General features: G+C 38.6%; 1 protein-coding gene and 1 long non-coding RNA gene across 2 annotated transcripts; one reads left to right on the forward strand and one right to left on the reverse strand.

Annotated features, from left to right (window-relative positions):
* Positions 1-407: 407 nt before the first annotated feature.
* On the forward strand, positions 408-9352 carry LOC126913294 (uncharacterized). The gene is made up of 4 exons (XR_007708216.1): positions 408-476; positions 3212-3343; positions 5152-5268; positions 8678-9352. It is a non-coding gene; the product is annotated as an uncharacterized LOC126913294 (long non-coding RNA).
* Positions 2153-14892, reverse strand: AFP (alpha fetoprotein). Its single transcript, XM_050710417.1, has 14 exons — positions 14808-14892; positions 13273-13333; positions 12891-13026; positions 11708-11910; positions 11017-11164; positions 10006-10103; positions 9179-9308; positions 8373-8587; positions 7354-7486; positions 6295-6392; positions 4969-5107; positions 3956-4179; positions 3172-3304; positions 2153-2197 (listed from the first exon to the last, which is right to left on the reverse strand). Exons 1-14 carry the CDS (start codon positions 14890-14892, stop codon positions 2153-2155), a joined length of 1848 nt encoding a protein of 615 aa, XP_050566374.1.
* Positions 14893-15674: the final 782 nt, after the last annotated feature.

Consider the following 15674-nt stretch of genomic DNA (forward strand, 5'->3'; position numbering starts at 1 on the left):
CCCCCCCCCCCCCCCAAATTCCAGAAGACTGATCTTTATCAGAACATTAACTCCTGAGAAAACTACACTAAGAGAAACTTCAGATGGTTGTCTATTATCTATTGTTTTTGTTGTCTTTTGTTTCCTTTTTTTTTTTTTCTGACTGAAGACATCACTGGCACTTGGATTGTCTGTGTTAAGTGTGTCTCTTTCCTTTGGAGCTTCCAACTTTTCTCAGAATGTCAGTTATATTTGTTCTCCTTAGTGGGTGCTGATGACTGGCTTTTCTTTGTCCCAGGACCTGCATTTTTTGATGTATTTTTCAAGTTCTTGCAGTCTTTCTTATTAAACTGCACAACTCCAATCTATTCTGGCTTTCCTTTTCCATTCTTTCCAGATCTTTGACTGCTAACCATTATTTTCTTTACAGTGAAATTCTGTGTACAAGTGAGAGACCCAAGACTTGTTCTAATACTCCAGCAAAGTCCTTATCAAGGGTGAGGAAAACAGAAATACGTGTATGTTATGTATCTTATTTGTCTGTTCTATCTGTTGTTATTGTTTATGCTCCTACTGTGCAAGCACAACATTAGACAACATTAGACTTCAGTTAGCAGCAAGATATCAGTGTCTCTTGGTCAGCTTGTGATTTGTTGTTAACTGCATTGTTATCCATGCAAATCCCTAACGTGTATTTTACCTGTTCTGTGCTATTCTGTGCTAGTGTGGTTGCTTAATCATACTTTTGTCACGGTAAATTTGTCCTCATAGAACATAACTGTTATTTTTCTAGGCTATTGCTGTAATTTGCCAAGATGATTTTGACATGAAAAACACTGCAAAGGGATTTGCAACTCTCTCTGTACACCCTGTTGTCAGACACAAATTAAACGATTAGTTTTTCCTTTTATTGTGTCATTAAGGAAAATATTGCCTAGAGTATATATAGGATGGATTCTGATGGGACATCATTTGGTCAATCTCTGCACTTTAGGTTTGCATTTTAAAAAAGATTTGTTTGGTGAATGTTTCTTTATCTTACTAATCTTTTCCGATGCTCATTGGGTAACTACTTCTAATTCTTTTGTTCACGAAAAGGATCTGCTATATGGTAATCTCTTGCTTCAAGACCAAGGCTCCCAGAAAAATTTCTTTCTTTTGATACTGTTTTGACATTGGATTTTTAACATGCTCTCTTATTTCTTTTTAAGCAAAAGGAAAGTAAAAACTCAAATGCTGTTTGACTGTAAAATCACCTCAAACGCAAATTTTTCATTCTTCCAGTGCTTTCTCTAAGTACTTGTCTGCTGACCAAGTTTCAGCATTTCATGTTCTTTTTCCATGACTTTTTGCTCATCTGTCCTCTTCCTTTCTGTTTGAGATGCCCAAGATAATATTTTTGTGCTTAAAAGCAATTTTACAATTCCCATACAGCAGTGTTAATGAATGAATGTGTTGTATTTCAAAGACATTGCTTTTAAAATGCCAAAACAATTATTTTGTGGTTCACAGACAGTTTAAAAACGGTTACAGATTTTCTCAAACTTTTGTCTTTATGCTGTGTAAGATTTGAAACCTTGTCTTTTTTTTTCCTGTTACCATTTCATACAAGAAAAATAGTATCCTTTAGCGTAGGATGATGGTGAAATTTAAAACCTCAATTTCCATCCAGTTAACTTTTAGTAAATTTCTTTAACATGACGCTTCTTTTTAGACTTAAAGTAGTTTTAATTTACTTGTTTTGGTTTTACATAACCTTGATTATTTTGAATCAAAGTGTTATGAGCCAGATATGAAGTTTAAAGAGGAATTTCTCCCCCATCTGAATAAAATTGATATACTTAATTTTCACTTAAGCTGAGCTCTGCAGGCGGATGAGATTTACAGTTTTATATCTCATCATATTCTTTCTGAAATTTGATATTTTACTTGAGGCACCCTTTTTATCTTGTTCACTGTGGAAAATCAAACAGTGGCAGAACTGTAGCAGGTCTAAGTTATCATGACTTTGTTAGGTTTGTGAGTAAAGAGCCACAACATGGTATTCTCCACCATAACTACTCCTATGTTCCTGTTTATACCTCATGAATATTTAGAAAAGATATGCTCACGGTTAAATTTGTGTGACTCCATAACCTTCAGCAAATACCTTCCAATATGCTTTGTGAGCTCTTTATGCTGACAACATTTTTTCACTTCTTTTTATAAGTTCCGGACCCTGAAAAAAAAAAAGCAAAACTTCTATTAGCAACGAAATTGGGAAGGTAATGTACTTGTGAACAAGTTACATGTGTACAACAGCAGGAAGTCAATTCATTAATGTTTTATAACCTCTGCAAGTTGTGTACAAACCGTGTATATACAGTGTGTATATACATATGACACTGTTTAATATACATTTTGTTTTTACTCTTCAGCTCAGGTTGCCTTAGATCGTTTGGCATTTGTTAGAAAAATACTGAAATACAGCTTTATTAGGTAGAAGGATGATTCTTTGTGGGTGGACATAAAGGTGGAAACTTTCAACATAAGTAAGATTTTTCTGTACTTGATCATTTGAAGCAAAGTAATGCAAAGACTTAGAAAAGAAGGAATAAGGCTCAAGGGTTGTGGGAAACATGTTAAATTTCAGTTTATCTTAAGGAATATATCAGAGAGATGAGAAGGAAAAGCAGGTTTACTGAAAGGTAGAGAGAAACCAAAGTAGCTCTGTGTTACGAAGGTCAATAAGCTAAAATAACATAGGAAAGACAAGAGAAAAGCAGAAATAGGGCAAATAAATACAGAAAATGTTTTGACCTAAAGTTTGGAATATTTTTCCCTCCCTATTGCAAAGAAACTTTTAAAAGGAAATTCAGTTAAGTACTGTTAGCAAGGGGAAGAACTTTGCATATATCCTTCAACAGTGCCAAGTCCCAGTGATTCCCCAGTAGCAATAAATGTAGCTGAGTTCTGTGTCTATAAATTGCTACACAGAAACACAAGGATAACTAGATATGTTCTCTAGCAGTCGTTCACAGCTAAACTGACATGCCTATCTACCTGTGCAGGCAATAAAGGTGGTCTTTGGAAATAGAACCAAAGGAATTCTGGTTAGTCAGGCTTTGCTTTTGTTGCTTAATGGAGAAATTTACACTCCTGTGCGTATTTTCATTTCGAATGAGAATATAAAGGTGAAAACAGAAACAATACCTCTTTCACAAAACATGCTTCATGGTTTTCTTCTTTGCAGCACTGTTCCCTCATGGCAGTAAAAGCCGCAGTGACGGAGGTCAGCTGTTCCTGTGTGATCTGGGGCTTGTATTTGATGAGGTTGATGAGCATTCTGCAAGAAAAGCAAAGCAAGCACTGTGAACCTGGAAGGGTAGGCACATGGATTAGGACCACTTCTCAAACACTACTCCTGCAAAATCTTGTCTTTCTTATTGCCCACTTGCTTTCTATAGCTTTTTCTTTTTTTTTTTTTTTTTTTTTTTCCACTACTCGGGTAGGTATTTGCAGTGGGGAGTCAATATGTGCCTCATTCTCCTGTGGAAAAAAAAAGTGGCAATGCTCATTTTTGGAGGTGTTCCACCGTGAATGCCTATGAATACATACAGTTGGTTTGTGTTGTGTACCATTCCAGAGGGTCCAAGGCAGTATGGGATTGCCATAGCGCAAGCTGAGCTCAAAGAGCTTTTTTTCTTTTTTATGTTTTTACACTGTGTCTTGTGCAGCTCCTGTAAAGGATGGTGCAAGGAACTAATTTTAGGCACCTGTTGCTTCCATTCTGGCGGTGTATACACACCAGTGCAGATTCCCACCTCTGAAAATGACTTTCTTCTAATCAAAGGCAGGTAAATATAGGTTGAACTAGAGAGCAAAAGAAACCGCAATAAACACGAGAGGAAAGCAAAGCAGTTTGGAAAACATGTTGGTGAGCATTGCCAGGATGAGAGTAAGAAACAGGGGGAACAGTAAAACAGGCATGTCTTACTCCTGCTTCTTGTGCTGTAACTTTTCTTCTTCTGTCGTACACAAGTCTTCGTGGAAAGTGAACAGACCAGGAGTCAATGATAAGGGCACATAATTCTCATCAATTTCTAGTTTCCCCATGCATGGCCTCCTAAGAGCGTAGGAGCTACTACAGCAGTGGCAAACACCAGGATTTATTGGGTTGGTTAGGTGTCTTCTACATATTTCTCCAAGCACAAGATCCAGCTTTACCAAAAGAGGTGAAAAAAAAACGATCTCATGTTATTGCTTGATTTTCTATTTTCCCCTGAAAGATGCTGCTCTTAGTAAAGTTGTAAATAATAACCAAGAATTTAAATTAAGCTTTGTCTATAAGATAAGTTTATTTTTCTACTGAATGCTGGCTTTTGTTAGTGCAAAAATGGTTCAGATTTATCAGAATATATATATGCAGTTTTAGAGACTGTTCTTTGTGCATAGATATTATGTGATTTCTTCATAAAATGGTGCTTCCTTTTGATGTGTATTGATCAGCAGGTTTTGTGGGTATGTTCTACTGTTCTCGTAAACATAATGTTTCACAAATGATGGCTGGGTACAGGCTGAAGCTTACATGTTTTGACTTATGGGCTTGGAGAACTCTATGGCAGAGCTGCACAAAATGTATCGCTTTCATAGAGCAGTATGGCTTCAGGCATCTAGAAAGGATGATCCCTCTAGAAATAACCATCTCTCAGATGAGATCATTAGCTTCAGAGAGAACAGGGTCAGGTTGCCTGTACTGCATAACTGTTAAGTGCCTAGCACTGGCATGACAATTTCCTGATTCTCACAGAGCATCATTCAAGCATTAACTTCAATGACACTGCATTATGCTTACTTCAGGTGTGTACGTGGTAGTACATCTTCAGTGCAGCTCAGTAGTTGAGTCAACATTTTGCTCATTTACTGGTACTCTAAGTTCTTGGACCCTGCTAGTAGCAGGAATTGTCACAGAAAAAGTAGGACAAAGATGAGGGGGAAAAAATTACTCACGTTTTCTTCAGCACAAGGCAATAGCTTGTCCTGGCTTAACTGGCAGCATTTGGAGCCGATTGTAGTCATTTGTTTGGTGAATTTTATTAGCTCTGCAGATGTTAGCTGAGGCATCTTCTTGGTGAAGCTCATGAGAAGCCTGAAATGATAATTGATTTGATATTGGTGCTTTTGTTCCACCAGGCAGCAGTGAGCAAGCCACTGCCTTCACATATGTAAAGCTCCAGCCAAACCCCACAGAAGAACATTCATTCATACAAGGGCAGCACGGAGCCTGGTGTTTATAACTCCTGTAGGCAAGTATAAGCATGCTCTGTTGGTTGGAGATCTCTCCTCCTTCTGACCAATCTCTTACCAGGTTAAATAAAATTAATGGTAAGAAGGTCATTTATATGTTGGTGGGCCCTCTTATGAAATGGTATGTATACTTTTCCTGTGTTATTCACTTCCCTTGAATGTAGGGATCTGGTTTAAAAGCCAAATTGAACTCAAGTGACTTACTGACAGACTAAATCAAGGCAGAAGATTAGCTCAAAAAACTTCACTTTTTTTTTCTGCTTTAAAAATATGCTTATTAGCTATCATGGCCAGGAGAAGCATAGCAACTGTTAAAACAGGCAGAAGTAGCATACCAGATTTATTGGAAACCTGGAACTCCTAAGGTCTTTTAAAGATCAGACATGCCCAGGAGTACAAAAAGCCTACTCTATCTCCCCAGAGTAAGACAGCAGAAGCCTAACTTTAAGTATGCAAGCAGTTTACAGATTTCATTGAGATTGCTTACATACTTCGTTAGGCATGTGCTCATTAACCTTGCAAATCAGGGCCAGAGTTCCTCCAAGAGGCTTGTGCCTGCATGTTGCATTTAAGCGTAGCATACATTTAAGCTACTCAGGTTTTGTTCTGTCTACTGTAGTTAAATCTTGTTACAATTGTTAATATTTACATCTGCTGCAGGAGATAGAGCAAAGTCTTTTGCAAAAGATGCAGCAACTGCCTTTTGGCCAAAATTACGACTCTTAAGTTGGAGCTCATAGCTCAAAATGCAACTATAAAGCAAAAAAAAATCATAGGAAAACATAGGTGAGAGATAGAACAAATTGTCATTTCACTGCCTCAGGAGTTTGGATAAGGACAGAACCCATAAGAAGCAAGAACACTGTCTTGGAAAAGAAAAAAAAATCTTAAAAGTAATTAACGTATTGGACCAAACATTCTAGTGGTGTCATTTAGCCTAGCTTTTTTGCCATACATGGATTTACTCTGGCCCGAGTTGTGCCAGCTGGTACGGGAATAATATAAGCATAAAATAAAAACAAGGAATACTCGTTTTGGAAATAGTAGTCTCCTTTTTCCTTGTAAATGTCACAGCTTGTTTTCATCACACTTTCCGTTTCATAAATGTGTTTCTTCAGTTCTTCTTCCTGAGGAAAAGAAATTAGTTTAAGGAGTCACTTTTCAGGGGGAATGCAGAATGCCCTACTGCCTGCTGATGAGGTCTTGATATCCAAGGCTGCCCCTCGCCTGATACATACCACTGATTTAATTTCATGAGAAGTCTTTATCTGTCTAAAACCTCTAAACTGCCTGAATGTGACTAACGTCCAATTGAAACATCTTCATTTAATTTTGTATAATGGACGGAAGGCTAGGTCTGAAACTCAGGGTGGCTCCAAACTTCAGACAAGTACAATGCTAAATGTCTGTATCTGAGACAATAACCACAAGGGTCTTTCACATTTGCAAGAGGGCAACTGGCACTGCAAGGGTGCCTAAAAGAGAGTAGGTAGTGGCTCACAGAAATGCCAGCTCCACCCATCTCCCCAGCATGTCTGTCTATTTCTGATAAATTACTGGCGTACCACTGTAGCACCAATGCAGTCTCTTACAAAACATCTGCAGGGAGAGGAGGTTGGGTACCTCTGAGCTGATGTTTGCAACAAGAGAGGAGTTGGTTCTTGTCCTGTCCACAGAAAAAAAAGTCGTCTTGACCCAGAGGGCCTGAAGTCTTTCTCACCTACCAGCTCTTTTGATTTCCAGCCTTCTCCCCAGTGTGAGGTTAATACCAAGGGAGGAAAGCAGAGGGCTGCCTGAGGAACCCAGTCCCTCCAGGTGCTGCTGCAGGGGTGCGTCCTGCTCCCACTCTCTGCAATGCCGTGTTCATTTCCCCAGCAACCCTCGTCTGCCTCCAGTAACTGAAGGCTGTGATGGCTCTGTTGATGCTTTTCTGTACAGCAATCATTTGGGACTCACAATTTTGGTTACAGGAACTGTGGGTACTTGCTCTATACCTGGAGTAGGGATAGTCACAATTTAGCCAGAACCAGTCCTATGGTCATGTGCCTGTAACCATCAACGTATTGTGTGAAGCATGATGGCACCCACCCCTCTGCTGCAGCAGTCTTGTGGAGAACCAGTTTTGCAGCACTCATCCAGTAGGTCCTCATATCCTTTACCAATTCTTAAAAGCATTTGAGCAGAAAATTCAGGGTGTCTTCTGGAATATTCATAGAGAAACCTGCAATATGCGGAGTATGTATGTAGCGGATATTAGAAATAAAACAAAACTGCCCTCAAGAGATCAGGGATGGTAAGGACAGCAGGGTGCTTTTGGGATGGTCTCATCTGACCTTGCATGTAACGGGGAGAATTTCACAGAATCACAGGCTGGGATTCAACTAAAACAAAACCTGACTGACTGAGCACAGCATTGCCTGAGCAAGTCCTGTGCATGTGACACTCCCAGTTTAGTGCCAGCTTGAGTCAAGTGTAGCTTACAACTTTGTATGGTTTGTATTTTTGTTTTTCTTTAAATCCTATCTAAATGATAATGAAATAATTTCCAGTAACAAAGCCATTTATCAATAGAGAGAGAAAAAAAAAATAACTCTACTGAAAGCAGTCACCTCACCTGGAGTAGTTGTGCTTAATCTATTTCTTGGGGACTTTATACTGTTTCTGTTGCAGCCATTTTTTGCCCAAGTTTAATACTAATAGGATCGGGGCATCATCACACAAAGGAACATGGCTGGAACAGAAATAGATGAAACCTGTTTGGATCAAGACATGAGCCTGACTTAGATAAGTGTTTTTTAATTCTCATTTAAGAGTGGATCAAAGCTATATTTTGACTCTGAGATCAGAACTGATAGTGCCTAATTTTCACATGCTTTTCTTCAGTTTTCTCTGAAATAACCATTGTGCCCTGTTCAGCATTTGTTCCCATTCCATATCCTCCAGGTTTGAGTGGTATTTTACTCAGATAAACTTGTATGGTACTGCATGCCCACATGCTCACAGAGCAGACATCTGAGACTAATAAGCTGAACTTTAACTTTCAAACTGGCTCCTTTAGACCCAAGTAGCAAAACAGCAAAATTGAAGAGTAGAGGAAGATGTGTTACCTGGCTAAGTGGGTATCTTTTTCCTGAGCAAAGCGTTCACATGTTCCTTTGTCTTCTATAAACTCCCTGACGTGGGGGGACAAGTTTGCAGGTTTGTCATCATTTTCTGCATTAATTATGCATTCACTTCTTTGTAACAGTGGCTTTTCACAGCACTTTTTAATTTTACTTGATATGATGTCTTGGTTGGTGCAGACATAGTGTAGAATCTCTTCCTGAAAGGTAAAGAAAGAAAGGAAAGAAATGTTATCACATTTTGGTCTCTATTTTTTTGATCAATATTCTTATCTCTGTTTTACAGACAGAGAAGGCGAAACCCAAAGAAAGGAGGTGGCTGGCCAACGCTGTGCAACAGTCACCTAGCAGAACAAGGAAGACTGAAGTCCTCTTGCTCTATTTGCTGAAGCTTCTTGCTTGCCATTTGATAGGTGCTAGGTAACTACCTAAACAGAGAAGTTAACTCTCTAGCTAGACGGCACAGACAAGTAGTGAGATAAGCGGATTTGGTTTGTTAGAAGAAAAGAAAGAACAGAGGACAGGCAGATATTATGTTTTGCTGAAAGTTGCATGGAAAATATATGGCACTGAAGCAGTGTTAGGTCATTTTAGTCACAAAGTGGTTCTTTCTGCCCTTTTGGATGATTTGATGCTGAAAAAAGTCAAATGGGAGAGTCAAGCAGATTTTTAGACTGAAGAAACAAACTCCAGGTTTGTCAAGCAACCACAACCTCACATGAGGAAAAAAATGAAAACAAGAAAAAAGGCATTTAATTTTTCCAACCATATAAAAATTAAATGAATTTTACCCTATCGTGCATACACTCCAGCATATCTCCACGACAGCAGTCCTTGTGCATGTTAGCAATATCCATCACAAGTTTGCTAACAGTAACAAAATCAGCTTTAGGAAATTTCTGGCTTATCTGAGCAAGTTTCCTGGAATGAAAAACAATACATACTGCTTATATTAACAAAGCGAGACTGAGAGTTCGCACCATTTTCCTGTAGAGGGCGTTATGCAAGCTGGTCAGAAACGGTCGGCTCCTGCTCCCACTGAAGGTGATAAAAAAAAAAAAAAAAAAAAATGTCCCTTGAAGCCGGTAGCTGAGGTACTTGAAGTTATCTGAGGATGCTGGGTGAAATTCAGTGTGAGATAACAAAGACGTGGTAGGTGAACATAAAATTACAGGAATAACCTTATGATTTTAGAGCTGGGCTGTACTGCGCTCACGATCACCCTTTCATCACAAAGAGCTTGGTTCATTTCAAACTTTGTTTTTCAATTTTTGAAAGCTACTGGCAGCTTTTAGGGAAACAGTGATTACTGTCATGCATAAATTTGTATTCTTAAACTGTATGCCTTGTTAGATGCCACTAGTGAGCTGCAAACAAAAATGATGTGGCCAGTATTCAGGGTCATTGTACTGTGTGCAGGTGTGGATCCACTTTTAAGCTAGCATGTGACATCCATGCTTTATTTTAATATGTGCGTGCCAAATGGAGCTTACAGAAGCAGTCGGGAAGGATTGCAATGAGTGTCTGTAGCAAAGCGTTACATCTTGGTGATGAATTTGGCTGTTCTGTAGCCAAAGCAAAAGCCAAGCCTTGTTTGGCAAGCAGGGGGAAGACTTACAGAGCCTTTATGGTCCTTTCTCCAAACTTCTTCAGAATTCCACATGTGTGTTCCTGCCTCAGGCCATCTTCTCTGACTGGCTTCACTACCTTTGGCGCCTGGTAGGAAGAAGTTAAAGGCCATGAAAACAGAACAAAAGACAAGACAATGCTTTAGGGTAAAACTACTGACAACTTTTTTTTTCTTTCTTTTTTTTTTTTTTAGGAGGTATTTTTAAATAGTGAAAGAAAGACTTTTACTGTCCAAGCTACAATCTGAACTAAGTGTTGTGCCTGCTATTTACTCATCGGCATGTATTAAGTAAGTGTTCTGTGAAAAGAAACTAGAACCTGTCTAGACAATAGCTTACTATTTTTAGGGTGGGGAAGAAATCTTCACCTGGAAGCTACAGGACTGCCTTTGTGTTACTGTTAGCTAGTGTTAGTTGTTACTTGTTAGTGGTATTAGCTGCCATCTCTTGCAGCCCAGCCAAAGTGTAAGAAAGGCATATTCAGCAAGGGCAGGTTCCCCATGCTTATTTTCCACTGTTACAGGTAAGTTGCTGTGAATTTCTGACTATAGTTACATGTGGGGCATACCTCTACAGTGCAAACACTTGGCCAAGCAGGTGATGTACTATCGTTATGGGGCTATAAACAGGGGAAAAAAAAAAAAAAAAACACCACACCACAGATTTCTGCACTCTGCATACTACCACTTCCTCTCCAGGCATCCTTACAACAAACACTGTGTACATAGAGTCAGAATTGATACCATGGCAGGTGTGGGGACTGCCCTTGGCTCCATATACATCTACCCAACATCCCAAATCAGGTATTATCGTTTAAAAAATTAAACTATAATTTCAGAGAGCATTTAAGTCTGATTTCAGCCCATCCTTAACAAGGTGAATTCTAACATCAGATGCAGATGCTGAAAAAGAAACAGACAATGGCCCTGCTTCAGCATTTGTTTAGCTATGGGAAAGCCACTGCTCGCACGTTATTAAACTAAACCCCTGCAACGTAATACCTGTCTCCGAAAGCATTCCTCCAGGTTATGAATGGGGTTTTCGGCACTTCTACAGCAGTCCTTCATCATCTCATCATAATGGATAGCAACAGAAAGGATTGTTGGGGCATAGAGGAAAGGATGCCTTCTGGAAACCTCGTAGATGAAACTAAAACAGAAAGCAATGTCTTTACTTTCAGAATAAGCCCCCACATACAGGGGACTGCAGTGTTATTGTAGCATCTGCCAGTACATTAAAATAATAGCTACTAAAAGTGACTGTTTTCCTGTCAAACTATCAGCTGTATAGTGCAGTGTTTATCCTGGAAAAAGTCTGATGGGGCTAGCATTTTCCTAGAAATGAAGGGCTCAAACCCTATGGTCCTGGCCTAGAGGTCGCAAAACATCTGCTTGCCTTTTTAGGACTGAAGGGAGGTCCTTGGTTTCCAGATGAGTCCTCTGCATAAACTGCAATGAAATAGGTCAGATTGTTTATCATTTGGACCTATATTCAAAGCAGGAGGTGGCAGATCAGGGTTCACATAAGGACAATCAGAGCTGGCTGAATTATACAAATGTTTCTCATTAAGAAGGAAAAAGAGGATAGCATTACCGAGAGTCTCATATTGAACTTTTGTTTGGTACTGCATTTGTGGTCTCTAGGCTTGTTATTATCATATCCAGGCAACGAATCTATGATTTATTTACTTACTATCCTGTTAACGAATGTTGATTCTGTGAATAATTTTTGCAGGCAGCTTCAGCATTTGGCCTTTCAAAAGGAGAAATGAATGCTCTTGATGAATTTTTAAGGGAGAGGAAGCAATCATTTCTTTCAGGGTCCTTTTTAGCACAGCAGTCAGTAAACCTGGGAAGATTTTCCTCCTGGCATATCGTATCGAGGAAAATCTTGTCCTGTGAAAAATTAGAAAAAAGTTGATGCATGTGAGCATTCCATTTTACTCTTGTGAGCTTTCTGGGGAGACTTGTTAACCCAACAAGCCCTCACTTGCATAAATGTATAGTTTCTATCTTTTTCTTTCCTCCTGCTTTGACTGCAATGAATATCAGACTGACCTCTAAAACATAAATGATATGTCACTCTCTGATAGCTACTGTTATGCCAAGATAGACTTTGAAGTGAAATGGTTTTGGAACACACTGTCCAGCTTTCACTGAACTTAAACCAACATTCAGACCCTTGTTTCTTGATTACATTTGAGATGATAGTTAAGATTTGTATAGTGTTGTTTCTAACATAGCAGGATCTATTCTTTTCTAATTAAAGTCAGCTTTGTACAATGATGAGTCTCTTGTTTCTTGTTCATAAAATAGCAATGCTCAGGTTCAGCTGTTAGTCATGTATCAGCTGGGAACTGTTTTTATTCAGGGTTTGCTTCATACCCAAGTTTAACAAATAGAAATGTGTCATAACACAGATGGATATTCTTGTTTTGTGATTCAGTCTGCCAGCTCCAAAAGTGGGTTGGAGCAGACACCACCAAAAACTAGCAGTGTGAGTTAATGGAGTGGAACAAACATCTATAAGCATCATATTTGCTAGAAACATCTAATTAGGCTCTACTGTTTTTTTTTTTTACACCAGCCATAAAAGCACAACTTTCCAAACGTCTTTTAGAAAGATAGAGATGAAGTAATTAAAAAGTTACTGTGATATATGGGGGGGGTGGAACTTTGTTTTCCTCCATTCATCTTGAGATGCCTTATAGGTGAGAGCATGGAGAGGGAAAAACATCAGTAAAAGCAAATCTATACACAAAGAAGTCACATCTCCTAATAACGCGTTCCTTTTTGGAAGAAATACGTACCAGTACTCTGAAATTATAAGTCACTTTTGAAGGTCTGTGCCATATTAGAAGTATGGACATGCTTACCAAAGGCTTCAGACAATCTGGGTTGTCTCCATCCGCAGCAGCGCACCTTTTGGCAAGGTCCGTTACAGCTTCAGCCATTTTAACTGCTTTGGTGAATGTGCTTCCTTGCACATACTGAGCAAACATGATCATGGCACTACAAGAACACAGAGTGATAAAGATGTTGCTGCCTACCTAAAAACTCATCACATTACTTTTAGTGTGAGACAGTAAGATGATCATATTCTATGATTTCTGTCATCACAGACTGAGTTTGCATGGGCTGGTGGAAGAGGTGAGTGTTTGACTCACAGTATGTGTTCATTTCCAAATGACACAAAATACCACAGGGATGTTCATTGGCAGCAAATTTGCAAGTAGACTCTTTATCTGGACAACTTACATGGCTTTAAAATTATTCTCCTGCAGCTGAGAAAAACGCTGGCCAATGCTGTTTTTTTCCTCTGAAAAACAAGATAATTGGTCGTTGAATAAAAAAAATGTTAAGTGAATTCTTCAAATGCTTTTTTTTTTAAATATATATATATATATACACTGGAGTTTCAGAAAAACATAATTCAGTGGCTGAGGTAGTCTGAGGTAGTAGCACTAGGTTTGGAAGGCATAAGCTCATATTACCTATTTGACTTATGTATGAGGATGTGAATTTGTTTTTGAACTACAGGGCCAATATAGTTCCCCTGCCTCATTCAAGTGTTGTGGCGGAAATATGCTGAAACCTAGAAGGTGTTCAGCTACTTAGATGATGCAAGTCACATGATTACACTCCTTAGAAAATACCTTTTAGCCTTATTTTAGCTATTTAAGGGTGTACTTGACAACTGTTTCGCTGCAGATAAAGGCTTCTCTATGTAGAAAGCATGGAATAATTTGAGGGCTACATTGGTAGGCAAAGCTCCACAAAAATTCACACAGCCACATCCTTCTGTACAAGCTCTGCACATGGCCCAGTGGAAAACAAGTGTGCTCAATCTACCTGAAGATTATGTGCAAATATTTTTCTTTTGTCAGTGGATTATTTATTAATGGCGAAACCTAAACCCAATAATTTCTTGAGTTCCTCGTTCATTAGAGAATATTTTCAGAGATTAATTTCAACATAGTGGGCATATTCCCAAATCATGATGGTACTGGCTCACATCCATGTCAGTAGGGCTGAGAGCAGTATAAAAAGATCAAAGTGAAGTAATAAGTCAGCTTCTCCAAGTAACTAGGAAGTGTGAATTGGGATGATAAGAAGAGATAACAAAAATAGCAGTTGTTTTATGGTCTTGGGCCATTTACTGCATTTGGAAGTTCTGAAGATGAGAAAATGACTAATGATAGAAATATGTAAAGTGAAAGACTCATCTGAACTGCACACTACAGGAGGTTTTCAGTTGTCTCATTTTTGGCACTTGACCTTAGTGCAAAGCGGGGCCATCATAAGCCTCTCCAGGAGTCAGTGAAGAACAACATAGACTCCTCCAAAGGATAATAAAGAGCAATTGCATAACTTAGCTACTGAATAGCCATCTGGAGGTAGCATCCCTCTTGTGCCTTCACTGTGTCACTCTCCCATGGACTACAGAGGGAAGCTAAAACAACTGCAGTCTTTACTTCAACAGTTTTTAGAGTACCTGAAATTCAGTGGAATAGCTCCCCCAGTGATTAAATTACCCTTCAATACACATCCTCTCAGTAAGTATGGGCTGTCCCTCTACATAGACTCTCAAGACATTAAGAAGCATCATGTCTACGGTTGATCTCAAGAAACAAGTTATACAGCTACAGTGTTGTTGTATATCTTTCACTTCTAAGAAAATACTATCTAAAATTGGCAGTGATAAAATGAGATACCAAATAACCATGCATGCCAAGTTGCATTTATCAGCATTAAATGAAAGAATAGAATAAAAATATGAGATATATTCTTACCTATGTCCCGATAACTTCTAGGCAGGGCTTTGACTACAGTAAAGCTTATTAATAAAATGATATAAATTACTGTTCTCCAATTCATAATGTCAGCCTTTGGCAGAAGCCTGAGATGGGTTTGGTTTATCTCTGAAAGGCAGAAAGATTTAAGAAGAACGATCTTATATATTCTACCAAACAATTTCTGGTTAATCAAAACTCTTTTAGTGCCATATATAACATTAACCCTTTTAGAATATTCCCACAATAATTAAACATGACATTATTTGCTTAGTATGATGAACTGACCAGCTTGTTGCGAAGAAGGGACCTTGTAGATTCTTTTTTCCCCTGAAATTTAGACAAATAGACATTTTAAACTTATCACACTTCAAACAAGAAGTTTAAACATTCTTTGTGCTTTTTATCATGAATGTAGATCTCTTCTACTTACAGATTTGTTCAAAGGTGATTGCTGTGCAGAAGATGCTTTTGTAACACACTGTTGACTGAAAGAACACAAGTTCATCAGTTACCCTGAGATTTTTGCATCCCTCCTTGCTGAACAAGCTATCTCTTGCTCCCACACTTGGTGGCTCCCATACTTGGTGGCATGGTGAAAAAGGTGAATTAAGCAGCCCATGCAATGTATTTGCTACAATTTGATGCTAACAATTAGCATCAAAATATGTCAGAAATCTTGAAACAAAATCAAAACTATAATGAAAGGGAAAAAACAATAAAGTTATTTAGTGCCTTCTTAAAAAGTATTCTATAATCATCATCATGATGAAAACATCAAATTTTTGGAGATAGAATGGCTTCAGAGAGCCATGGGTATTTGTAACTAAGAGACAGGTGGGCAAGGATATATATATTCAGTCTGAA

This window comes from Cygnus atratus, chromosome 4 (genome assembly GCF_013377495.2).
Source record: "Cygnus atratus isolate AKBS03 ecotype Queensland, Australia chromosome 4, CAtr_DNAZoo_HiC_assembly, whole genome shotgun sequence".
Classification (NCBI taxonomy): domain Eukaryota; kingdom Metazoa; phylum Chordata; class Aves; order Anseriformes; family Anatidae; genus Cygnus; species Cygnus atratus.